This window comes from Mirounga angustirostris, unplaced genomic scaffold, assembly GCF_029215605.1.
Source record: "Mirounga angustirostris isolate CCGP_5_RB_7025 unplaced genomic scaffold, mMirAng1.0.hap1 SCAF_10, whole genome shotgun sequence".
NCBI classification, from domain to species: Eukaryota; Metazoa; Chordata; class Mammalia; order Carnivora; family Phocidae; genus Mirounga; species Mirounga angustirostris.
The window spans coordinates 111,393,000-111,419,421 of record NW_026991718.1 but is presented as its reverse complement, the minus strand read 5'-3'; the positions used below and the strand labels follow the sequence as shown (position 1 = coordinate 111,419,421).

The 26,422-nt window shown below is 53.1% G+C and overlaps 1 protein-coding gene across 1 annotated transcript; it reads left to right on the top strand.

The window, feature by feature from the left end:
• The first annotated feature begins 815 nt into the window (after positions 1-815).
• Positions 816-24,142, top strand: XKR7 (XK related 7). The gene is made up of 3 exons (XM_045883837.2): positions 816-1,402; positions 21,688-21,890; positions 23,137-24,142. Exons 1-3 carry the CDS (start codon positions 816-818, stop codon positions 24,090-24,092), a joined length of 1,746 nt encoding a protein of 581 aa, XP_045739793.1. The 3' UTR covers positions 24,093-24,142.
• The last annotated feature ends 2,280 nt before the right edge of the window (positions 24,143-26,422 follow it).

Genomic DNA, 26,422 nt, shown 5'->3' with positions numbered 1-26,422 from the left:
TTGAAAATGTGCCCTCAAATCTCAGGCTTGCAGGCCTCTGCACTTGCTCTTCCCTCTACCTGGTGCTTGCTCCCATCCCCTTCCCTCTGATGTTGCCCCTTCCCTGCCCAACTCTACTAGGGCTGTGGCCCGATGAAAGCAGTCCCTGAGGGAGGGAAAGGGGAGAGTGGGGGAAGAGACAGCAACTCTCAGAGCTGCAATTTTCTCATTCAAACCAGTAAGAAAAAGACAATAGGAAAAGGGACTCTTCAAGATCAAAGACGGGGATGGAACAATATGCGAACACTCTGGAAACTAGGAAATGGCTTGTTAGCATCCAGTGATTGCTAAAGAGTTCCTGAGGTGCCCGCCTAGGCAGTTCCTTGCTTCCAAATCCCTTATCCCCTATCCTCAGACCTAGGCCACTGGAGGTAAACAGAGGAGATAAATGGAAGAGGAGAGGATGGAGAGGGGGGCGGTGAAGAAAAGAGGAAATAAGGAAGTGCAGTGGGGTGGGGATGAGAGGCAGAAAGCGTGTGGCTGAGGCCCCACGCCTCTGAGGAAGGAAGGAGAGGGTGACCTGGGATGCTCTCCCCTCCCCTCCCCTCCCCTCTCCCTTCCCTGGGGACCTGCGCCCATCCGGCCGCAGCCCTGGCGGGGTCGGGGAGGGACGGGGGAGGCGCCGAGGAGAATGAATAATTGAAGTAGAGGGGAAGAGGAAGAAGAGGAGAGGAGGACGAGGAGGAGGCGGGAGCCTCCCGCACAGGGTCCTTCCCACTCCGCACCCCACCCCCTCCGCCGCCCGGAAGTCGCTCCCCGCCTCCTGCTCCGCCAACATGGCCGCGAAGTCGGATGGAGCGGCGGCCGCGGCCGGCCCGGGGCCGGAGGGGGCGGCCGGAGGAGCCCGGAGTGGTGCGGGCGGGCGCGGGGAGACGGCGGCGGCGGCGGCCGAGGGCCCCGGAGTGACCGGGGCTGGGGGCTCGGGGCCGCGCTACGAGCTGCGGGACTGCTTCTGGGTGCTGTGCGCGCTGCTCGTGTTCTTCTCCGACGGCGCCACGGACCTGTGGCTGGCGGCCTCCTACTACCTGCAGGGTCAGCGCACCTACTTCGGCCTCACGTTGCTATTCGTGCTCCTGCCCTCGCTGGTTGTGCAGCTGCTCAGCTTCCGCTGGTTCGTCTACGACAACTCAGAGCCCGCGGGCGCCCCGGGACCCGCCGTCAGCACCAAGGACAGCGGCACCTGCGGGCCTTCCATCAGCACCAAGGACAGCGCCACCACCTTCCGGACCAAAGAAGGCAGCCCCCAGCTGGGTCCCGGGCCCGCGCCCTCCTCGGCCAGCGCCTACCGCCGCCGCTGCTGCCGCCTCTGCGTCTGGCTGCTGCAAACCCTCGTCCACGTCCTGCAGCTCGGCCAGGTCTGGAGGTAGGAGAAGCGCAGGTGGAGGGAGCTGAGCTCGAGGAGTGGGGGTGGCGAGGGCCTACCTGCCGCCCCAGCCCTACTCTGACCTCTCCAGACCCCCTTGCGTCCTGACCTCCGCCCCGCCCCACCCTATTGCAGTTCTGATTTCTTCTCTGCCAGCTTCTCTCTGACCTCTGCCCTCAAACTCTGACCAACCCCAGTGCCATCCTCTCTGATCTGGCCATTGAGGGAAGAAGGGATGGGGCAAGAAGAGAAAGTGATCCTTGGGGGTGTGAATGAGGAGGGCCCAGGGCTGAAGGGGATGTGTGAAGCTTGGAACAGGGCCCCAGGGCTCCCTCCAGCCTTGACCCACTCCTTTGCCTGAGTGCCAAGCCTCAGCTTAGGAAAGATCTCAGAAGTCCTTCCTTGCTCTCAAAGGATTCTCAGTTTGGAATTGCAGTCCATTCCCAGCCTCCTGGGAGAAACAGAATTTGAGGTAGCTAAATGAATATCCCGCCCAAACTTTTTGGACTTCTGGTTAAGGGTGAGCCAGACCCTGCTGAGAAGCTGTCTGGCTTCTTCTGTTGCTTAGGACTCCCCCAGTGTCTCCCCTACCCCCCACGGGGCCGAGGGGATTTTGGATCTTGAATCAGAGATTAGATGGCCACTAGCTGTCCTTTAATCCCAGGGCAGTGAAACAAAACTGAGGCTTTGTACAAGCAGCCCACTTCCAGGCTGTCTGCTGAGCTGAGCTAATTGGAGACGGGGAATTCTGAACCTGGGCTTCCCCTTGAATCAGAGTTGCTCTGGTAGCTTAGGCTCTACTGGGCACTGACAGAATGAACTTGCCCACTATGTGATCTTAGATAAACCTCCCACCAAGCCTTAGTTTCCTCACCTGTGAAATGAGGGAGAATCCTTCCTTATCTCATCTCATTGGTCTGCCATCACATTTTCTTACCTGTTGGGATGGTCAGGTGAGAGGAGATCTGCGTGAAGGCCCTGCAGACTGTAATGTATTTTAGGAATGTAATAGATTATCATGATCGCAGATGTGGGAAAAGCATGGAAAAAGTCAAAATCACTATAGAGAAGTAAAGGGTAATTACTGCCGTTGTTATATTTATTCTGCTATTTGTTAACACATTCTGCCTAACTCAAAAGATTCAGTACTGGGCTGAGGGTTGGAAACAGGACTCCCAGGGTTTGTCCCAGCTGCTCATTTGCTGTGTCACCCTTGTTGTGTTGCTGAGTTTCTCTCTGCCTTGGTTTCCCCATCCATGCCTTGCTGAGATGATGTGTATATTCCATTTAGCTTGCCCTGAGGGAATATGGAGGTGGAGCTCTATCCACACAAGGTGGTGTTATTATTATTAGCTTGACACATAAAAATATTCATGTCTACATCCAGGAACTAATCTGCATTTATCATTCTGTGCCCGAGTGGACAGATGGTGATAGATATTTTTAGATTCTGAAATGGTAACTTCCTATTCTTGGTAGCCAAAGCTTCATCCTCCTTTCCCTTTAGCCTAAAGTGGGCCAGCTGCCCCTCAACTCACTGGCTACCTCAAACCCCCTCCTCCCCTGGTTCAGAATCTACTTACAAAAAACAAATACTTCTTTCTTGAACATAAACTGAGTTTCCCTCAAACAGGGCAAAAAATGACCATGGGGGGGGGAGGTCTTAAGGGAGTGGATGGAGATGGCTGAGGGTCCCTGGAGCACCATAGATTCTCAGATAAAAGGGCTATTTCCACTCTTCCCCATTTGTAAAGTGAGGGGGTTGGGATGAGATGATTTTGCAGGGATGACAAACTAATGGCCCCGGAATTGAATATGGCATACAGAAGTGTCTTGTTGGGCTTGTATAGTATTTCAAAAATCCAGAGTTCTAGCTTCTCTTGGGGGAAAAAAAAAAAAGGAATCTAGCAGTATCAGGCCTGTAGCAATTTAGACAGGGTATATTTGTTTCAGTTTGTCCAGTTTCATTCCCTTTGATCACATCTGGACCATTTCACTTAGGCATTAGGGGTATGAGAGCCCTAATTTATAGTTCTATAACAATTATTTTATTAAGCAATCACTTTGTGCCAAGCCTATTGGTTGCTTTTTTACCTGTTTCATCTCCTGTGTCCCTCCTAATACTCCTGGGATGTGGTTGTATTGTTATTCCTACTTAATAGCTGAGGGAATAGAGCCTCAGAAAGGGGGCATCCTTGCCCAAGGTCACACAGCTAAGGAATAGAAGACCTGGGACTCAGGACTCTCTGCCTTCAAAGCCCAAGTTGAATTTATCCACCCTGCAGTTCTGCCACTAAAGTGTCCCCCAAGCTCAAAGAATTATGAGTCTGAGATCCCAAGATTCCAGGAGATAGGAAGTCAGAGCTTCTGCTGCACTGAGATAAGAATGTGAAAGGCGGGGGAGGGATTTGAACATTGTGGGCAAGGATGGGGAGAGAGTGTGTATTGTGGGGAAAGTGCTGGACTGGGGGCGTGGATCAGGAAACCCATGGCTACATCAGGGTTTGTAACTAGCTCTCTAGGTGACCTTGGGTGAGACTCTTCCCATCTTTGGGCCTCAATTTCCCTGTATGTGAAATGAGAATATCAGATCTGATGACCTTAGGAGCCTTCCCTTTCTGGAATTCTGACTCTGGGACTGGTTATCAGAGCTGTAGTCTCTGGACCCCTGTCCCCAAAGCTCTGGATTCTAAAATGGCCAAGGGTCTGGCTAAATGGAAGAAAACCCAGGCAAGATAGAGAGAAGCCACTGGGGCTGGCATTCCTAGAAATTAAGCAATGTTGGCATATGTTCGCTTACCACGTGAAATGTTCCCACAATGAACATGTTCACTGTTCAGCAGGCCTTGGTGCAGATGTTCTGAGTGGTAAAACCTGGAGTAATGAGGAAGGTGAGGTGTGTCTGAGCCCTACAGGACCCAAGCTGGGAGACTGGCCGGTCCACCTTCTGATCCCACACCCTCAATTCTGAATAAAATAATTTGAATTATAAAAATTGCTTGCCACTCCTCAAGCTTATACAATGCTGAATCAAAAGTCTCAGCACTTTGAGGAGCCAGGTAACACAGACCTGTGACAGCACATGGGTTCAACTGATTAGGCCGGATTCTGTTCCCAAACAACCCTGTGAAATGGGTGCTATTATTATTTTAAACACAAAATGGGGCTCTGAGGAGGCAGAGGAGGGGAAGGAATTCATGGGCACTGTGCACCCACCTCGTCCCAACAGGCCCCAGATGAGGTGCTCTAGACACTGGATCTCGTTTTACCCTGAAACCTCCCCTCTGGTGGCAATTGATATACCCAATCAGACAAGAAAATGAGGCTCAGAGAAGTCAAGTAACTCGTCCAAACTCATTCACTGAGGAAGTGGGGGGAGGGGAGGTGCCAGCCCAGCTTTCTTCATCTCCCAAGCCCAAGTCCTATCTCTGGCACCCCCACACTGGCTGCATGGGAGGATCCCGGAGCAATGGCCCCACACAAAGACAGATGGATCCCTGAGAAAATCAACCACAGATCCTTTGGTGGGACATGGAAGCTGGCTGTGAGCTGGACAGCAACCTGTGTTTTGATCCCTCCCTGCCCAACCCTAACCCTCGGAGCTGTTAAGCCACTCAGGGTTGTTAAGCCAATTAAAGTCCTAACCCTGTCTTCTCTGACCCTGTGGGCAGCAGAGCAGTAAACCATGAATCCTGCTTTCCCTAATCTTGAACTCACTGGGCCCAAGCTTTTCCCAGATAAGCATAGTTTGCTAAGCCAATTAGTGGGAGATGATCTGGCATAGGATTCCTCTGAGGCTGTCAGGATCTGGGGACCCAACATGGGGAGGGAGGGATGGAGGGAGGCAGGCAGACCTTTAGAGGGAAGGCCTTACCTCTAAATACTCCCTCTATGCCCCAGCACTGCTCCCTCTGCCTCCTCACAAACCTGCACTCAAGAGAAGTTCTGAAATGAATTAGTGACCAACTGGGTGTGAAAGTCAGCTTCTGGGTCTTCTCTCTGGGAAGCTATATTCTTGGCTTAATGGTTAATAGTACAGACTCTGGATTCAAATGTCCTCAGTTCACTTCCTATATGTGATGGTGATAAGCTATATAATCTCTCAGTGCCTGAGTTGCACCTTTGTCATCTAGGGGCCATGATAGTACCACCTCTTGGGTTGTTTCTAGGTTTCATCAGATAAGGTGTACCAAGGATTTAGCAAAGGGCTGGTCCCACTGTTAAGTATTCAGGACCCTTGGACGTGAGTAGTGCCATCAGCCTGGTCTTTGTTCCCTGTGGAAGATTTGTTCAATTCGCACACGGCCAAGGAGGGGGCAGGAGGGCACGAGGGCCTCGAAGCTGTAGTCATTCATTTATTTAAGCTGTAGTCATTCATTCCGCTAATATATGGAGCCCCTGCTGTACATCAGACACTCTGCTACATGCCGGGAATAGAGTGGTGAGTAAGACAAAGTCCCTGTTCTCATGGCGATCAATAGTCTAATGGGGGAAACCAATAAACAAGTAAAATCACATATAATATATATTGTAAACATAATCTGAAATCTAAAGGGTCAACTGAGCGCTATGGAAAAAGTGAAACAGCGCAGGGGGCTGGAGTCCCAGGGAGGAGGGTGTGGCTCTTTGAGGGAAGGTGGTCAGGGCAGGCCCCTGCAAGGACATGGCATGTGGGCAGAGGACTGAATGAGGTGAGGGTGAGCTGCATGGAGGCCTTGGGAAGGATGTCCGAGGCAGAGGGAAAGAGAAGAGCAAGGAGAAGGCCTGTGTGGCCGAAGCAGAGAGTCGGGGGACAGTGGAGGGGTTGATGGTAGACAGGCTGGCTGGGGCTACATCACGCAGGGCTTCATAGGCCAGGGGAGGACTAGGGCTTTCACTGTGCTTGAAGTGGGAGCCCCAGAGAATTTGAGCAGGGGAGGAATAGGGTGGACTTGACTTGTGTTTTACAATGTGCATTCTGGCTGCTGGAAAATAGAGCGGTGGGAGGCCAGAGTAAGTCTGGAAACCCCTGGGAGGATACCACTGCTCCGTGATCCAGGTGAGGGAAGACGGGGGCTGGACCAGGGTAGTAGCCGCAGGGGTGGGGGTCTGTTTCAGGCACAGTGGACAGGGTATCTGTCCCTCTTTTGTCATTTTCCCCACTGGGGCCAGAATGTTAATGATTAAGAACTCGCACTCTGGAATCAGCCTTATGCATCCTGTGTCTGCCACTTTCTGTGATTTGGGGCAAATGGCATAACTTGTCCGTGCCTTGGTTTTCTCATCTGCAAAATGGACATTCTAATAATAATACCTTTCCCATGTGGCTAGAGGGGGCAGTTAAATTAAATAACGTACACATAGTGTTTAGCACAGCACCTGGAACATAGGAAGTGTGCAATTCTCTTCAGCTTCTACTATTTGTATTATTCTTTATAAAACAGGTCAGGGATTGGATTCCATAGTGGTTTTCAAACTCTTTCACTGCCTTCACACCATCATTTTCAACCTGAAATCTCTGAGTTTCTCTTTTCTGGTATTTTGGTTACCGATCTAGGATTTTATCTGTACCACAGCTGAAACATGTTTACAACCCGCCCCCAAACTCGATGATTATCCACAAGCTGTGGATATTCCTCCCTGTTCTGACTTTGCAGGGTTGTTCCAGGCCAGCCTCGCCACCCACCTCCTGGGAGACCCCTTTCCAGGAGGTGCTCTGCCCTCCCCCCACCCTCTTTTCCCCGCCCATCCGGCTGCAACAGGCCATTAGAGCTGCTCCTAACAGACACAGCGGCTGGCGGCAGTTGGGCCCAGCGTCCCCTGTTTGATCTATAAAGACCACACAGGAGAAGCCCTGTGGGGAGGATGGAGGGCTGCCAGGAAATGGCTTTGAACCCAGGCAGCTGGGGCGAAGATCCCTAGGGAGGAGAAGGAGGATGGGTTGGGATCTACTCTGGCCTCTCCATTCACCACCCTGCCTTTGTTAAGGTCTTGAAATTCCTCCCCTGGGAAATCCAACAGCCTCCAGTTCCCCCCACCCCAACCCACACCACCCCATCCCGCCTCCACCTGCAGCAGAAAGGATATTTCGAATGCTCAGATCCGACCTTTCCACCACTCTGGAGCCAGAGGGCCAGCACAGGCTCCCCTCTGCCCCTCAAGCAGGTCCAGATGCTTTAGCTTGGCATCAGAGCCCTTGGCTTCTTGCCCTTTTGTCTCCTCACTGCTCCGGGCCCCTAAGAAGCAAGCCACACACTTTTTCCCTTCACGCCTCTGAGCAGCTGCCTGTGGTCCTTCTAACGACACCCTGTCCCATTCTCCTCCTGGTGAAATTCTGCACATCCCTCAAAGCCAAGTTCAAATGCTGCCTGTTCTGAGAAGTTTCCCTGAACAAACCCATTCTGCCCTCAACCCTTCAGACCCTACCTCCCACTCCCTCAGTCAGGCAAGTTGTTGTTTTTAATCTAAAGTGGAAATTGTTTAGTTGTCCTGTCTGTTTATAAAGGAACCATAGGCTCTTGTTGAAACCTCAGGTGGCACAGAAAAGGTATAAAGAAGACTCCCCTCCCCTCATTATCTTGAGGGGGGGCACAGAGGTGGGGTTATGGGAGATTTCCACTTACTAATTAGATATTTCTTGTACTGCTTAAAGATTTCCTTTGGTTTTTAATTAACCAAGAAATACATGTATGCACTCACCTGCTTTTAAAAAGTCAGACCCTACTGAAAATTTTAGTTACCTTTATAGAAACTTCAATGAGATCATTCCTCCTCACCACAATTCTGTCAAGTAGGGGGAGTAGCAATAAAGAACAAGGATTTTGGAGCTCAAACTCTGGCTCTGGCACGTGTAGCTATATGACCTTGGGCAAGTCACTTAACCTCTCTCGGTTTCCTCATCTGTGAGATGGGATGTGAATGTCCCATGGCTAGACAGGTAGCCGTTGTGAAGGCTTATTGGTAAATGTAAGGAACGTGCCTTGCACAGGACTCAGCATATCATAAGTGCTCAATTAGTGTGAGCCAGCGTTATTGGCCTGTATGACAGATGTGGAAATATGGCACAAAGAGGTAACAGCCTCCCAGTTAGTGAGTAGCAAAGCCAGGGCTTAAAGGGATGCAGTCAGATTCCCAAGCCCACATGTGTGACCACCAAGCCATCCTGCCCTCCGCTAGTTAAGTGTACTCTTACAACACAATCAATCATGTATTGCTTTGGGAAGAGGAAAAAAAAAATCAGAAAGATATTTTTAAATTTTGATTTGAATATAAAGTACCCACTGTTAACATGCTGGGTTCTTCCTCTCAGACTTTCCCTCTAGGCACAATTACTCATTCCTCTTCAGCCCCACAGTCCTGATCATATTCTGTTGTGATTGCCTGCCCACATAGCTGGTTTTCCTACCAGATTACAAGCCTCTGGGGAGGTGAGGCCTTGCCCTTTCTTTTCTCTGGCCCCCATGGTGACTGGCTCAGAGCAGAACCTCTGTTGCTGTTGGGGACCCTCCACCTGGCCAGCTTTGGCGGGGTCCCTAGCAGTTATTAGAACATGAGTCTGTGGAAGCCGGCTTTGTATCCGTGACTGATGTGGGGGGTGCTAAGGCAGTGTGGGACCCCGGGGCAGTGGTGGGCACAGCTGGGGTCTACTAGGCCTACATCTGCAGCCTTTCACACTGGCAGTGGACAAATGCAGGCTAAGGGCAGTGCATTTATATTTGTATAAGATGTGGTAGGAACATCCCTGGGGCTAGGTTCCCCAGAGGATGCTGGTGTGGTGACCTGGCTGGCTTAGGAGATGGATCCAGCAGGTACTCAATAAATGTTCGTGTGAACGGAATGGAATCTTTGAAATCAGAATCTTGAGCAAGACACTTCACTGCCTGGGGTTCCGTTACCCCATCTGTCAAGTCCAGTTAGGGACTCGAGAACACTGGCTGAGTTCCCTAGGACTCAGACACGAGGGCAGGGTAGCTGAGAGCTTGGGGTGCTGGTGGGCTCATGGCTCCATGATTTCCTCATTGTGTGACCCTGGGCAAGTTGCTTCAGCAGCTAGAGCTCTAGTCTCATCTGTGAAATGGGGATGGTGATAGTATCCACCTCTTAAGTTTCTTGTAAACATGTCCTGAGATAATATAAATGCACAGGACTTTCACATACTCTATGCTCAGAAAATATGCACTGCTATCACTATTATTATTGGCCCAAGTAGCAGCCCACCCCACTTACTTAGTTACAAGATAGGGGATGGAGGAGGGGCATCAGGGGTCCTAACACTTGCTAATCCTCATCCACAGTCTTTCAAGGAAGGAGACTTTTTTTTCTGTGGCTCCAGAGAGAGTGTGAGGAGAGATGACAACCCAAGGTCCAAGGGAAGCAGAATCTGTTTGAATAGGAACAAGACAGCTAGACAGTCAGGCTGTCGAGGAACAGAGCGGGCTGTTCCTGAGGCTGTGAACTCCTCGGGGCCACATGCGTGCAGACAGGAGCGGCTGACTTTGTCAGGGAAGCTGTAGCACGGCCTCCTGCCCTCTGTTTGGAGGGTAAACTAGACGATCTGTAAAGCCCCTTACAGTTTTAAGACTCTGTGATCGAACTTGGGGGGCTTTACAAGGCTTAGCCGCCACACCACTGGTTGCAAATCGGTGGCCCGCGGGCAAATCCATCCTGAGGTTGTGTTCGTTTGGCCCACGCAGTATTTTGTCCCTACTGCCTGATGAAACTTTTTATTATGGAAAACTTTTTTTTTTTAAGATTTTATTTATTTATTTGAGAGAGAGAGAGATTGAGAGAGAGAGCACATGAGAGGGGGGAGGGTCAGAGGCAGAAGCAGGCTCCCTGCCGAGCAAGGAGCCCCATCTGGGACTCGATCCCGGGACTCCAGGATCATGACCTGAGCCGAAGGCAGTCGCTTAACCAACTGAGCCACCCAGGCGCCCCGATTATGGAAAACTTTTAAATATACAAAAGTAGAGAGAACAGGATAATGATCCCCCTTGTGCCACCACCGCTCTGTTTCAACAATTCACTCCTGGCCAACCTGGCTTTATCTAGGCCGGTGGCATCCAATAGAACTTTCTGTGAAGGAAATGCTCTGTGCCTACACTGTTCAGTACAGTAGCCACCAGCCATGCATGGCTACTGAGCATTTGAAGTGTGCCTAGTGTGACTGAGAAGCTGAATTTTAAATTGTATTTAATTTTGATTAATTTAAATTTAAATAGCCATATGTGGTTAGTGTAGGACACATAGATGTTGCAGACCGTAGGTCTAGACCCCACCCTGTTTCTTTCCCTCCCATGTTATTTTGAAGCCAATCTCAGATGACATATCGCTGCATCCATAAGTATTTCAGTACATCTCTAAAAAGATAGGCTTCTGGGCGCCTGGGTGGCTCAGTCGGTTGGACGTCTGCCTTCAGCTCAGGTCATGATCCCGGAGTCCCGGGATCGAGCCCCGCATCAGGGTCCCCGCTCGGCAGGGAGTCTGCTTCTCCTTCTGCCCTTCCCCCTGTTCATGCCCTCTCCCTCTCTCTCTCTCTCTCAAATATATAAGTAAAATCTTTTTAAAAAATAAATAAAAATATAGACTTTTAAAAAGTACAACTAAAATGCAGAATACCATTATCACACCCTAAACAAGGAATCATAATTTCTTTTTTTTTGTTTTTGTTTTTTTTAATTTTTATTATTTTTTTTCTTCTTTTCTTAAGGAATCATAATTTCTTAAAAATTCATATGGTAGGGGCGCCTGGGTGGCCCAGTCAGTTAAGCAACCAGCTCTTGATTTCAGCTCAGGTCATGATCTCAGGGTAGTGAGATCGAGCCCCAAGTCAGGCTCTGTGTTGGGCATGGAACCAGCTTGGGATTCTCTCTTTCCCTCTCCCTCTGCACCTGCCCCATCCTCTCTCCCTCTCTTAAAAAAATAATAATAATAAAAATAAAAATTCATATGGTGTTTTTAAAAATTAGTTGCCAACATTTCTAAATTGGAAATTTTTTTTTTGCACAAATATTCTAAGTTCCATCTATTCTTAAAAAGTTGAAATTCCATCCACACTGGGCTCACGTTCTCCTAGGGCAGCAATCAGCTAGAGCTGCTCTACTTTCTAGACAAGGCACCCATCTCTCCTTCCCAAGAGTACCCAATAATAACAGCTTGGCCTCTTTACCTTCTAGGGGCTCACAGGCCAGGGACAGATGGAAGTGGTACTTTTTGCCTTCCTTGGTCTCCAAGTACTTTCAGATGCCACCAGGAGACTGGACCCAACCCTCTTCCCACACTGGCTCATACCCTGACGCACAGGGACAACTCTGCCCAGGGATATCAGGAAAAGAGAGAAGCGGGGAGTGAGGGGCAACGAGCCCTGGGCTAGAGTATGGGGTACTGGGCTTTAGTCTCCACTCTGCACCCATTTCACAGATAGGGAAAATGAGACCCAGAGAGAGGAAGAGATCTGGCTGCATTCATACAGTGAAGGACAAAAGAGGTGGGGACCCAGTCCCAGATGCTTTGCTGGAGAGGGGCTGCCTGCTTCCCTGCTGAGTGAAAAGAAGAGCTGGTGGCAGTGGGTGGAAGGGGAGAGGGTCTCAGCTTTTCAGCCAGAGCCTAAAATTAGTGGCAGGGAAATGTTTGGCTTTAGCCCAGCAAAAAAAGAGGTGCCGTGACTTCATAGAGGGCTGCTAAGGAGGAGGGAAACAGCCCAGCTCTCAGCACTGCACGAAATGGGAGCCAAACGTGTAAAATCACATTCTTTTCTGACATTTATGACTCATTTGGCTGCCAACCCCAGGAAGGTCCCATTTTGCATTCTTACAGGAGTGCTCAGCATTGAGGGATAGACAGATGGGAAGGGAGCCTCAAGGCCATTCCCTACAAGAGCTTCCTGGGTCCCTTTGCAGGTAAGGGGAGAGGGCCTAGTTTTCCCCAGAGGACCCACAGACTGCATCTGGATCCTCAGGGCCTGACTCAGCTTGATTTGCACCCGGTGATGAAATGGGGGAGTCACCGTTCCTTATTTGAGATGCAACTCTGATGCTTCTGGCTGTTGACCTCAGGCAAGTCACTTCTCCAAGCTCCTGCTACTTGCTTCTGGAGTCCATGCCCTAATGTGGGGGCCATATTCAACTCTCACCTGTAACTGCTCTCCCACCTTGCCCCCTTGCTTCTCCCCACTCTGTTCCCCACAGAGCTCTCCCTCTAAAAGACAGAGGTGCTAGCTAGCTCTACCGTGGCTCCCTTGTTTAAAACCTCTCTGTGGCTCCCCATTACTCTTCCGATAAAGGCCAAATGCTTCACCATGGCCCCCTTCACCCCTCACTTTCTCACCTCTTTCTCTGACCTACAGCCTTTCTGACCATATACTGCTTCCTTGCCACTCAGGACCTCTGCCCATGTTGTTCCTCCCCCAGAAATTCCCTTTCCTCCCTCCTTCAGCCCATTAATTCCTGTGCCTGCTTCAGATCACGGCTCTGTAGCCCCGTCCAGATTTCCCTGACTGCCACACCTCGGCAAGCAGGACCAGGCCAGGTCTTCCTCGGTGCTGGAGCAGAGGGTCCTGTTTGAAGCATGTCTGGAACCCAAGGAATGTTTGTCCTTACCAGTTTACATGCTGATTTAAACAATGTCCAGGTCTCCTACTTGGGCAACACCAGGTGGGCTGGGTCTGTGTTGCTCACTATCGTGTCCACCAGCGTTTTAGCACAGTTCTTGGCACATAGTAAGTTTTTTGTTTTAAGGTATTATTTATTTATTTGACAGAGAGAGACAGCGAGAGAGGGAACACAAGCAGGGGGAGTGGGAGAGGGAGAAGCAGGCTCTCCGCGGAGCAGGGAGCCCTGTGCGGGGCTCGATCCCAGGACCCTGGGATCACGACCTGAGCCGAAGGCAGACGCCCAATGACTGAGCCACCCAGGCGCCCCAGCACATAGTAGGTTTTTAAAAATGCTGGGTGAATCGGGGCACCTGGGTGGCTCAGTCGTTAAGTGTCTGCCTTCCGCTCAGGTCATGATCCCAGGGTCCTGGGATTGAGCCCTACATCGGGCTCCCTGCTCCGCGGGAAGCCTGCTTCTCCCTCTCCCACTCCCCCTGCTTGTGTTCCCTCTCTCGCTGTGTCTCTCTCTGTCAAATAAATAAAATCTTTTAAAAAAATGCTGGGTGAATCAATGTCAAATAAACCTCCTCTTTTCTGAGACTGTTTCCTTATCTGGAAAATGGGGATCATGCCCACAAAACCTCCCAGGGCTGCAGGGAGGATTTTAGCCAAGTACATTCAGAGGGCTTTTCAATGAGTGGCAGTTTTCAGGGGAAGGACAAAGACCCCCAAAGAAGACCTTGCCCTAGGATTCCCCCCAAAGGGACTTCTCTGACCCTCTGCCTCCTGGGGACAGATTCAGTGAGCACCTTGGAAAGCCAGCCGAGGAGCAGGTCTCAGGTCTACCAGGAACTAAACTGGAATCTACGAGGCCTCCTCTTCCTGCTGCGTTCTCTGAGGCAGACAGCTCCTCAAACCTCGTGCCAGTCGAGTGCCCACCACTGGGCTGGGAATTTTATTCCTATCACTACTTTCTGATTTCATAGCTACCCCATAAAGTGGGCATTGAGCTGAGGGGTTCAGAGTGGGAAGCAGCTTGCCCAAGACTACACAGACAGTGAATGATGGATCTGGGATCTGAACCCAGGTCTCCCTGACTCCCAAGCTTGGTTCCTTTCCCTCTGCACTTGGCCACCTTTACTTGGGGAGCTTATAAAGCAGAGTTTATAAACTACATTCACACATTCACTCATTCAAGAAACAAATATATATTGAACATTAACTCTATGCCAGGCCCGAGGGGCATAGCAGAAAACAGGACAACCAGGGGCCCCACACCATCAGAGAGACAGACAACAAATACAGAAGCGAGAAATTAGACCATTTCAGGTTGTGATATGTGTTAATTAAGAAAAGAAAACAGGACGACAGGACAGAAAGTGGCCAGAGGGGCAGGTGGAAGTGCCTTGGGAGGGGGGTGAGGGGGATCTGGGAAGGCCTCCCAGAGGAGGTGACACTGAGCTGAGATGAAAAGAATGAGAATTTGCCAGGCATCGGTGGTGAAGCCCCTTCTAGGCAGAGGCCCTGAGGCTGGAATGGGCTTGGGGTATTCAGGAAACAGCTGGAGACTCATGAGAGGGGGAAGGTGGAGGGAGATGAGGTCCAAACCCAGATTGCACTAGGCCTCAAATGTCGCAGTGAAGATTTAACTCTAAGGCGCGGCACCACCTGCTCTAGGATTTTACAGGATCCCCCAGGTGACTGTGTTAGGAATAAGCTCTAGGAGGGCAAGGAAGGAAGGAGACCAGGGGGACAGGAGGCCCCCAGGGCTCCGAGTTCAGTGGCCAGCGCCAGAGTGGTGCCACCTGGTGGAAGGAAGTACTTGGGTTCAGGACATTGGCTGTTAGCAGAACTGGATGGATGGGGCAAGGGGCTGCATGGAAACCCCTTTTCCGTAGGCAAGAATCCCGTTACTAGGGCTCATTTTGCAGAGGAGGACCGAGGCCCCCAGAGGGCTTGGACTTTCCCAGAAAGTTTAGTGAAGGGTTGAGCCTGGGTTCCCTAACTCCAGTGAGTACGGTCACCCCTCCTCTTGTTTCCTCTGAACCCGTGCCTCCACCCCGTCCAACATGGGTCTTCCCTGGCAGCCATGCCGCCCACCTTCCAGGGAACCGAACCATCTTCTCCGAGGCAGGGGCCCATGGAGAGCCAAGTCTGAGTCCTAGGTCCGGCAGCTAACTTGCTGTGGGACTTTATACAAGCCCCACTCCCTTTCCGGCCCTCAGTTTCTTCATCTGTAAAATGAGGATAGTAATAGTGCCCACCTCAAAGATTGGCTGTGAGGAATGGACAATCTGTATAACAAGGCTTAGCGTACAGTTGGCGCTCAATAAATGTGAGCTATTATTATTATTCACACTTGCACACTGTCCCCCTACAAGCCCACAGAACAGTAAGGGGCTCATCCCCTGTGGGGTTCCTGCCCCGTGCCACCTGCTCAGTCAGCTTCCAGAGTCTGCAGGCCTGGCCCGTGTGGGAGACAGGAGAGCTCGCCGTGCAGGGGGGTGGTTCCTGGATGGAGCCGGAGTGGGGGAGCTGCTGGAAGCTGCTGTGTTTTTGGCCCAGAGCCATGAGGGGGAGTGGAAAGGGGCGAGAACACACACTCAGAAACGCCGAGACCGACAGATGGAGGAGCTGAGGATGTGAGAGACGCAGACAAACAGAAAGAGACCCAGAGTCGGGAGAGGAGCAGGCAGGGGAGGATGGCAGGGAAGCCAGCAGCCATGCCGAGCCTCGAGCTGAGCAGCAGACCACCAGATGGACCAAGCAGCCGAGAAACTGAAAGACAGACAGACGGACCAATAGGCATACCTAGAATTCCAGAGACAGACAGACAGACAGAAAAGCAAGCCCAGTATCCAAAGGGACAGATAAAGCTATCCTGACATCCAATGGACAGACAGATTGATGTTCCCAGCCTCGAAGAGCAGACAGACAGACAGACAGGCTGACCCAGGACCCTAGGGTCGGTCTGACTAACAGATGGACATAGTATTTCAGAGACAACATGACCCATCGTCCAAGGGACAGACAGGTGAACTGACCCAGGGTCCAGGGCAAGACGGACAGATAGATTGACAGATAGACAGATAAATAAATAGGCTAACCCCACATTCAAGGGACAGACACAACAAAAGGCTGATCTGAGTGACAGACAGAGATAGTGACCCAGACCCAGGATGTGAGGGCACCCAAAAGGACCGGTCCAAGCTGGCCATCTGCATGGATCAGAAATCCTGACTAGTCCTGGAGACTCCAGCCGACACAAGAACCAAAACCAGGAGAAAGACAGGGCAACCCCGACACTGGCCCAGAAGCTTCCTGGCTTTCTCAGGGACATGAGATCCTTTCCTCCTTCCTCCTTCCTCCTTCCTTCTACCCATTAGAGAGGAGCCCCCGAGGTCAGGGGGACAATGGGAGGTTCCTGGGTCACAAAGACAGCCAGACCCAAGAAGCAGGGAATGAGCCCCGTCCATTTCTTGACCCTGCTGCCTGCTCGCAGAGGCAATGGGATCCAGAAGAGAGAGCTTTTTGGATGCCTGAGTAAGAGATTTCACATGCTACCTGCTGCCTTCTCTCTTCCCTAGGGTTGTGTGTTTTGGGGCCCCAACCTCACCTTCAACAATACACACTTATCTGCTCTTCCAATTTCCTCCTGGACATGCTTCTCTGAGCACAAGACAGGCAATCAGCAAATTAGATCCAAAATAGGCCCCTGAGCATCTGTTCCCACACTGTAAAGTGGGTGGTGATAAACCTGTTAGGTCTGTTCACACTGGCCTCGGGCAGTTGAAGTCGGTGTTGTGGGGGGCCCAACCAGGCGAAGAAGTATCAGGGAAACCTTCCGGGAGGTGGAAGGCCAGAAATGAGTCAGTGAGGACAGGAGTTGCCCACGAGGTGTCCTGGCAGTAAGCAAACTCAGGCAGAGGAGCCCCGGGGCCTCCAAGGTCAGGAGACAGACACAGGCAAACACTCTCTCACCTTTAATTCATTCAACAAATATTTATTGAGTGCCTACTACACATACAGATGCTGAGGAGACAGGGGTGACCAAGGCAGACCGACTCCCTCCCCTCATAGAGCTGCAGTGGTAAAACAGAAAATCAATGTGTACATTAATAAGAGTGTTTGATAGAGTATGTTCCGAAGAAGATCCGACAGGGCAGTGTGACAGATGAGCGTGGTTTGGTGAGGGCGGAGGGCAACATGGGATGGGTGACCCGGGGGGCCGCTCTGAGAAGGTGACGTGGGAGCCGTTGAGGAACTAGCCTCAGGAGGGTGTTGGGGGAGGGGTGTTCCAGGCAGAGCAAGTAGCAAGTGCAAAGGTCCTGAGTCAGGAACGTTAGGCTGGGTTCGAGGAACCTCCAGGGCAGCTGGAGTGCCGACAACGCATAAAGCAGTGGTTCGAGACGAGGAAACAAGCAGGGCCGGATGGTTTAGGGCCTGCAAGTCAAGGGAAAACCCTTGGACTTTATTCCAAGTGTGATGGGAGGCCCTTGGAAGGTTTTGAGAAGGGGAATGACACGATCTGACTGGTTTTTAAAGTATCCCGCCTGTTGCCACGTGGAGAATGGACTAGATGGGGGCAGGAGTGGATACAGGGAGCCCATCGAGAAGGTAAAAGATGATGGTGGTCTGGACCAGGGTGGAGAGAATGGATGGACTGGGGATGCCTTTTGTTAGAGACCAGATGCACCATCCCCCCACCCCCAAGTGGGATTCCTTTCTCTGAGATGAGACATCCCTCTCTGTGGGTGGTATTGGTCCCATTTGTGGTGAAAATCAACTTCTTCCAAATTCCCTTCAACTAGAGTGGAATAGGGTGGGCTTCCTGGAGGAGGTTTCAAGAGAGGCTGCTTGGTGATCAGGAGGAGCCAGAGGCCTCCGCCTAGCATGTGTTCCCTCTCTCTATGTGACACCCCTCTTAGTGTACAAATTATTTTCAAACCCATCACCTCATTCAATGCTCACAATAAAGAGGAAAATGAGGCACAGAGAGGCAAAGAGACCACCCAAGGCCACATAGCATCCAGGTCAGGGCTGGGAAGCAAATCCACAAGCCCAGCATTTTGCCATCTTGCCTTTCTGATCCTCACTGCAGGGGCTGTGACACAGGCAGGATGGTGAGTGCTGGCCCCTTCTTAAAGAAGGTAAAACTGAGGCACAGGGAAATTAGGTTACATGTCCTGGGCAGGGCTGTTTTAAAACCTTTGTGGGCCCCACATCTACCAAGCATATTAAAATGCAGCCACATCAAACACCATATGTAAATTATATAGAACCAGATAAAAGCCAAATTGCAGTCGACTGGCTGATATCATGTTCTGTTTTGCAGATATTTAATTAAACATTTATTAATTTTGATTCTGCAGTTTTTCCCTGTGCTTTAGAGCCAATTTTTTTTTCCAGGCCTCCAACATTTTCCTAGGCCCGCGAAAACCTCGCAGGCCCTTGGCAACGAGCATTTAGTGCCGGCTGGAAGGAACAGTCACGGTTTTGGGTCCTGTTGCCAAAAGAGGCAGAGTGAGGTTGAACCCAGGTCCTCTCATCCCCAGACTGTGCCGTAGTCTTTCCACACTGCCCAATGCCACGTTTTTGGGATTCAGAGGCCTCCTTTCTTCCCCTCCCCTTCCCTACTCGGCCCACAGCAGCCCTGGGCTGGGTGAGCCCTTTGTCTGTGGTTATCTGCGGCGAGGGGCCTTGGGAGGTGGCAGAGGAGGGGGCAGGAGTGGGCGGGGAGGTGGACAGGCAGCCTGTCAGGTGGTGATGGATGCTGGCTGGGCCAGGGCCTCCCTCATGCTGACCCGGGCCAGGAAACAGATGGTCCTCCAGCCTGAGAGAAACTTCCAGGGTGTCGCCCTCCCCCCAACTCCCCAGGCCCCTTCACGTTGGACCAGCTGGTCTCTCCTTTCTGTTCAAAGCTAGAGCCACAGGAATGGAGAAGGGAATAGGTCTGGGGAGGAAGGTGGAGGCTGGGAAATGTGGTCTGTGTTCTGGGCTCTCCAGAAGCCCTACAGGCCGTCCTGCTCTCTCTCCCATAGCACCCCACCCCTGGCCATCTCCACCTCTGCTCTCTGCGCCTCCTCGGTGCCCTGCCTTAGCTCAGCCTGTCAGCTCAGGCCTGGACCAAACCCCAGCCTCTCCTGGCTTTCCTCCAAGCCAGTCTCCAGAGCGAGCTTTCTCAGCCAGCAAGCTGATCACATCCCCCTGACTGTGGGATAGAATTCAGATTTAAAATAAAATATGAACTCTTCAGTCTGGAATTTGATGCCCTTCACAATTCTAGTCTTCCTATGCCCCTTCCCGTGAAAAGCCACCCCTCCAGGCCCAGCAAACCACTGGCCGTTCCCCTAAAAGGCCGGGCCCTCTCGTGCCTTTCTGCCTCGGCCTCACCTGGTTCTTCTGCCTGGAAGGCCCTTCTGCCTCCTGCGGGCCTTCTAATTCTACCCAAGCTTTAAAGCTGAGATCAAATGTCTCTTCCTCTGGGCAGTCTTCCCTGATCTCCTCCCCACTCAGCTGAAGTTACCCGTCTCTTCTCTGGGTTCCACAGCATCTTAGAGCATTTATTTCAGATCTTATCTTGTCTCTGTCCCATGTAACTCTGAGATACTTAAGGGCACAGGGCCTGGCACATAACAAGTGATCAAAATATATTTGGTACATGAATATATGCTGCAGGGATCCTTATGTGGGGGGAAGTCAGGGGCCCAGAGAATGGAAAGTACAGGGAAACAAATTTCTGTGCATCGGAAGAAACACAGTCCAATTTTGGAGGTGCTCAGAAGGCAAAGGCCCTGCCTCAGGGGGTAGGGACTCCCCATCCTGGGGAGCATGCAAGCAGAAGGAGGAAACACACGGGGTTAGGATTTGCCGAAGGAATTCTAGCACTGGATGGGAGAGTTAGACTGAGGGGCTTTTGCTTTTGTTGATTCTGCTTCTGAGGGAGCAGCACTCTTCCCCTTCCCAGCTGCTGGTCCCACACGGTGTCATGTTGAAGGTGTGTCTACACCATTGATTGGTGCTGGGAAGACCCAGGGATGGGGAGGAGGGCCCTGAATGGGATGTTTCTAGCCATGTTTTGGGGAGGAGAGTCCCAGAATGTTAGCTCTAAAAGGATCTCCAGAGTCATTAAGCCCATCCTTCTTGTTGGCAGATAGAGAAACTGAGTCCCAGGGAGGACCACACCATTCCTAAGACTGGGATACTCATCCCGGGAAACTCTGGGTATCAGCTGATCCCAAATTCCAGGGAGTACTGTGATTCCTCTCTTGGGCTGGCAACGCACAGTTGAATACAGTTGGTCCCCAGGTTCCCAAACAATATCTTAAAAATGCCAGCACCTCACATCTGGGAGTAGACCCCCCCCCCCAAATACCTGGTTCTCCATTCTCAGCTTCAAGTAATAGGATCACTGAATCTGTGTTGGGATTTTCTTCCCCGATTTCTGAGGAGATAACTTCTAGAGGAGTACTCTCTGGTTTCAGCAAAGGGTGTGCCTGCCCCCATGAATCAGAGAATTCGGGGGTTGGGGGGGCTCTATGGCTGCAACAGGCCGGGGCAGAGCTGCTGGGCAAAGACCCAGGGCAGAGAGGAGTTCTGGGTGGCAGGCCCCTTCTCATCCTACACGGGCACTGCACTTTATAGGTGGAGAGCATTTTCAAATCCATTTCATCCTCACAGCCACTTCGAGAGGGATTCACTAGGGCTCAAAGAGGGTCTGGCTCAAGAGCACACAGTAAATTAGAAGTGAAGTCAGCACTTGAACTCAGGACTTCAGAATCCCTTCCATACCCCCTACTGGGTGACCAGGGCTCCATTCAATTCAAACAAACTTGCAGTCCTGCCTGCATTCACTCTGAGCAACAGGGATTGAGCAGCTACCGCGTGCTAAGAACCAAGGGAACAGCAGTTCGCGAGCTGACCTAGTCATCCTCACGGAGTTCACAGTCTGGGGGAGATGGATGCATAAGTAGGCAGTCCCAGCCCACTGTGGGTTAGACAGAAGCCTGTCTGGAGAGGTCCCTACCCCAGGTGGAAAGTGGTCAGCAGGGGCTTCCTGGAAAAGGTCACTGTTTAAAAGCTGAGCCTTGGAAGAAAAGCAGGAGTTACCAGGGATGGGGCTGGAGTGGGGTTGGGGAACAGGCCAGGAAGCTGGGGGTTGGGTAAGTGGGCCGCTGGAGGGGACATGGGGGTCTCCAGAGGCCTGGAGGGTGGTGAGAGTAGGGGGGGCTCCGAATCCCGGACAGCGAGTGGGCCGGTTCCTGAAGGAACCAGGCTGCCTGGGTTGGAATCCTGGTTCCACTGCTTCCTCGTTGGGTGACCTTGGACAGGTGGCATACCTCTCTGGGTCTCAAGTTTCCTCATCTATAAAGTGAGGACAACAGCGGGGCTAGCGGAACCTCAGTGCACTGTAAGGTGTCAGGAATCCTGCAAAGAAAGCAGGCCCCAGAGCAAGAATGGCGGTATGCTGAATTCAGGGCTTACTTTGTGCCAGTGCTTTAGGCTAATGAGCCCATTCAGAGTTCCCCGACGACAGCCCCGGAGGCGATCGTTGCGATATGCCCATTTTACAGCCGAGGACACGGGCTCTGCCCGGCGCGGTGAGCAAAGACACACTGCGCACCCGCCCCCGGCGCTCGCCTGCGGTCTGGGGGCGCCCCCACAGCCGCTAGGGGGACGGGCGCGCGGGGGCCTGAGCACGGCGTCCCTCCCGCAGGTACCTGCGCGCCCTGTACCTGGGGCTGCAGAGCCGCTGGCGCGGGGAGCGGCTGCGGCGCCACTTCTACTGGCGGATGCTGTTCGAGAGCGCGGACGTGAGCATGCTGCGCCTGCTGGAGACCTTCCTGCGCAGCGCGCCGCAGCTCGTGCTGCAGCTCAGCCTCCTGGTGCAGCGCGGCGCCGAGCCCGACCTGCTGCCCGGTGAGCTCCGCCCTCCCCCGCCCTCGCCCCGGGGGCTCGCTCCTCCCCGCAGTCCGCTGCAGGGGGGCCCCGCCTTCCTACCACCCCCACTCCGGCCCACTCGCGGTCCGGGATTTGGAGCGCCCCCTACTCTCACCACCCTCCAGGCCTCTGGAGACCCCCATGTCCCCTCCAGCGGCCCACTTACCCTCCTGTCCGGGGGTGGGGGGGGGGCGCTGGTCCCTCCACCTCCTTGCCTCCCTTTGGGACCCCTGGGTGCTCCCCGCTCTCACCCTCCTCCCTTCCCCCTTGCCAGGGCAGAGCAGACCCCATTTCTGCTAAGTCCAAAGAGGCCCTTGACTCCATCGCCACGCCTCAGGCTCGGCCCTTCATTCCCCAAAGTGTCCTGATCCCAGACTGCATCCCCCCGGGGGCACCCCGGACTCACAGACCTGCTCAGTCACCCTCAGTCTCCAGAGAGCCTGTTTATCTACCCTCTCACTGGTCTTTACTCCATGGGGAGGGACTCCTCCCAGGCTTAGTCCTGGTCCCCCAACCTTGGCCCTCCCCTAACTCTGACAGACCGGGCCAGCCCCTTCCGTGTCAGAGAAACACCACATCCTGGGAGTCCCCCAAGCTCCTCCCACCCAGACACTGTCCATCCCACCTTCAATGACCCAGAAGATTCTATCACCACCTCTCAGGCCCCTCAGGACCCCTTGCCCAGGATACTGGGCCCCAATCAGAACTTCCCACGGCAGATGTCTTCCCATGCCCTCAGCTGTGCTCAGCTTGGATGCCCCTCTCCACACCCCAGCTTCACCCTGGTGGCCTATAGCTACTAACAGTCCCCTCCTGGCTCCTCCATGCCCTAATCATGACCCCACCCCCAACTCTTCACCTTCTTTTTCACTCCCAGAATCCTGGACCTTAATTTCCCACCCTCCCACCAAGACCCCTGAACCCTGACATCCCTAGTCTAGAGACCTGGCCCTGACCCTTATGAAGACCAAAGTCACCCACCTTCCCTCTTCCTTTATGCTCCCGCTCCTACAGAAGTACCCAGCCCCATCCGCTCTCCCTGCTCCCATCATCGCTCTGGAAGACCGCCCACCCAGACCCTCCCCACAGCCCTCCTGATTTATAGACCCTTCCCTCACACCTCCTCAGGACCCAGCTCCTGACCCACAACCGTCCCCCTCTCCCCAGACCCTGACCCGGACCCACCCCTAACCCCGCCCACCCCACCCTCACCCTGTCTCTGCAGCCCTGTCCACCTCTGCCTCACTCGTGTCCCTGGCCTGGACGCTGGCCTCCTACCAGAAGGTGCTGCGGGACTCACGGGACGACAAGCGGCCGCTGTCCTACAAGGGTGCCGTGGCCCAGGTGCTCTGGCATTTGTTCACCATCGCGGCTCGCAGCCTGGCCTTCGCACTCTTTGCCAGCGTCTACAAGCTCTACTTTGGCATCTTCATCGTGGCCCACTGGTGCGTCATGACCTTCTGGGTCATCCAGGGCGAGACGGACTTCTGCATGTCCAAGTGGGAGGAGATCATCTACAACATGGTGGTGGGCATCATCTACATCTTCTGCTGGTTCAACGTCAAGGAGGGCCGCAGCCGCCGCCGCATGGCCCTCTACTACTGCATCGTCCTGCTTGAGAATGCCGTGCTCACTGGCTTCTGGTACTCCAGCCGCAACTTCTCCCCTGACTTCCGCTCGCTCATCCTGGTCTGTGTGGTGGCCTCCAGCTTCGCGCTGGGCATCTTCTTCATGTGTGTCTACTACTGCCTCCTGCACCCCAACGGGCCCATGCTGGGTCCCCAGGCGCCTGGCTGCATCTGCCCGGAGTCCCCAGGACCCTGTGGCCCACCAGCCGACGCCGTCACAAGTCCCCCAAGATCCCTGCCAAGGACTACAGGCGCTGAGAGGGATGGGGCCTCAGTGGGGGGCGAGCGTGCAGGGACCCCCACGCCACCTGTCTTCCAGGTGCGCCCTGGCTTGCCTCCCACACCAGTGGCTCGCCCTTTGCGGACAGAAGGGCCTGTCATTCGGATTGACCTGCCCCGGAAGAAGTACCCTGCCTGGGATGCTCATTTCATTGACCGCCGGCTCCGGAAGACCATTCTGGCGCTGGAGTACGCCTCTCCTGCCACTCCTCGGCTGCAGTACCGGAGCGTGGGGGTCTCCCAGGAGCTGCTGGAGTACGAGACCACGGTGTAGGCCACAGTCTCCCCCACAAAGAGGGACAGGCTTGGCTGACCCCAAATCAATCACAGTGTTGAGCCCGGAATTTCAGGGCCACCCAGCTAAAGGGGTGTGGATCTGTTGGTCCAAGGGCAGAGTGGCCCACCATTGGGTTCTTTCAGGGGAGGGGACAGCCTTGTGGAGGCCCCAGCCCTAGGCCCTGTTTTCAGCCCTGTGGCCCATTTCCTAAACTCCCCTGAACCAGGGCCCAGGGAATCAACTGGTGCTACACTCCTCATTAGCTGCCCCACTTTCATGAAGGCCTCCATACGCGTCTGGTGCCAGGGGCACCCCACCCTCTCCCCTGCCTGGAGTCACCCACATGTTGCTCCTGGCGGACCTGCCAGAGACAGGGCACTGGCTGGGGTCCATGACCTAGGCCCTGTGTTCCTCAAGGGGTGTGGGGGGTGGGCTGCTTCTCTGGGGAGAGGAGATCTCCGAGAAGGCTGGAGGAGGCCGTGGAAGATGTGAGGGGAGGTGGGAGCATCTGGTCGACAAGGTTGGTACAGTTCCTGTGGGGTCCGAGGTCCGGAGCCTGGGCAAGAGGGGAATTAAAGGAGGGAGTTGGGGTGGGGTAGGGAGTTGGGGTGGGGGCTGACAGTGCTTGCAGCTGGAGAGGGGGAAGAACCCTGAGGCAACTGAGGGGTGTAGGCCAGCAGGAGCACGAAGGGATAGCAGGTTTGGGGGAGGGGAACCCTCAATCCACCACATAGAGAATGTTCCCAAAGTGAACTCGTCAGGAGACACCCTTTGTTGTGGGCTCTATTATGGATGAGGTTCCAGACACCTCGGGTGAAATGTTTCCAGGAGCCATTCTTTGTTCTGGATGAGTATCTACAACATTTCTTCTAGATAAAGGTCTTGAATATAACAGATAAAATGTCTAGGAAGATACTCTGTGGCTCAGTTATACATGAGGTTCTAGCACATTTAGCAGAGAAACTGTTCCAGAGAGACATTCTTAATTCTGGATTAAGTTTTAGAACACCTAGCTGCTAAAAATGTGCTAGAGAGTCACTCTGATCTGGATTCTGTGATGAGGGCGAAGGCACTGGAGCCCTGCTATTCTGCTCTGGGAGATTCTAGCTCCTGACATGGGGGTGGGGGAGGCAGCTCTAGAGCCCCATGTGAGTGGAATATTCTAGGAATGGGTCCTCCCGTTCTAGATTTCTGGGGTTTATAGGAGTTCTATGCCCCATCCACCTTGGTCCACAGCCATCTTCCCCAGAGGAAATTGTCCTCACAACCCTTGAGACATTTCAACTGCCAACTGGTTTCCAGCTGAAAAAAAATTAGCTCTGGGGACATGACATAAATCTTGGCTCTCAGCCACCCTGCAGATGTAGCTCTCTGGGATAGCAGCTGGAAAACTGTCTTGTTTTGCCTCCGACCTGACAAATCTCTAGAACCTGTAGTCTATCCCCAAACATCCTGGGGTGTCCATGGGACCACTTGCCCACGGTCCCTCCTCTTTATCTGGGACAGCCAGTTCTGGATAGGGTGGGGGAGGATGGGAGCGGAGAAGCAGGCAGTTCTGTGGAGTGAGGGGACAGAGCCTCTAAACAGAGCTTGGAACCCCCCCCATGTGCCTACTCCCCCATGCCAACCAAGTAGTGTTCACTACAAGGGCACAGCAGGCAATATTAAGGACAGCTGCAGACCTGGGCTGGGGGTGAGGAGGCCCATGAGAATCCTAGACTATGCAAATTAGAGAGGCACTTTGCCCTCTCTGATTCAGCCTCCCTTGGGTGACAGATGGGGAAACTGAGGCCCAGCGTGGCAGCTAGTCTCACGGGTCCCAGAATCCTGCTGTCCCATCAGATAGTACTGGGTGAAAATGAATTTACTGAGGATACAAGGAGAGGGCCACATTCAAGGTGCAGGGTGACCCCAAAGGCAGAGAGGGCAGGACTGCCCACATACACACATACACATGTACACAAGTACACATCACACCCGTGAGAGAAGTCACCTCACCCCTCTGGCACGCAGGCGACTGCGTAGACATTCACACGGGCCCAGATGGTGTGTGCGTCCCTCCCACCAACACACAAAGAATGCTTTTACTACTTTCTTTCTTCTACTTCCCCAACCCCTAAGAAGCCTCAGGAACCAGGTCTGAGGCGAAGGGTGGCGGGGGAGGTCTGGGGCTGACCCAGACCCCCTCCGGTGGGTTCATCCAGCCACCTTGTCTTCTACTCAAGTCTGTCTCCAGAGACCAAATTCCATGGCCAGTTACGCGTTAAAGCCCTTTGTGAGGCGACAACGCTGGGGAAGCAGACCCAGGTCCGGCTGACGGCTTCTCT

Bases quoted from the DNA above. Each gene is read 5' to 3' on its own strand.
- XKR7 (XM_045883837.2), top strand. From the start codon at position 816: ATGGCCGCGAAGTCGGATGGAGCGGCGGCCGCGGCCGGCCCGGGGCCG. The intron at 1,403-21,687 runs GTAGGAGAAGCG...TCCCTCCCGCAG, and splicing joins CAGCTCGGCCAGGTCTGGAG to GTACCTGCGCGCCCTGTACC. The intron at 21,891-23,136 runs GTGAGCTCCGCC...CTGTCTCTGCAG, and splicing joins CGAGCCCGACCTGCTGCCCG to CCCTGTCCACCTCTGCCTCA.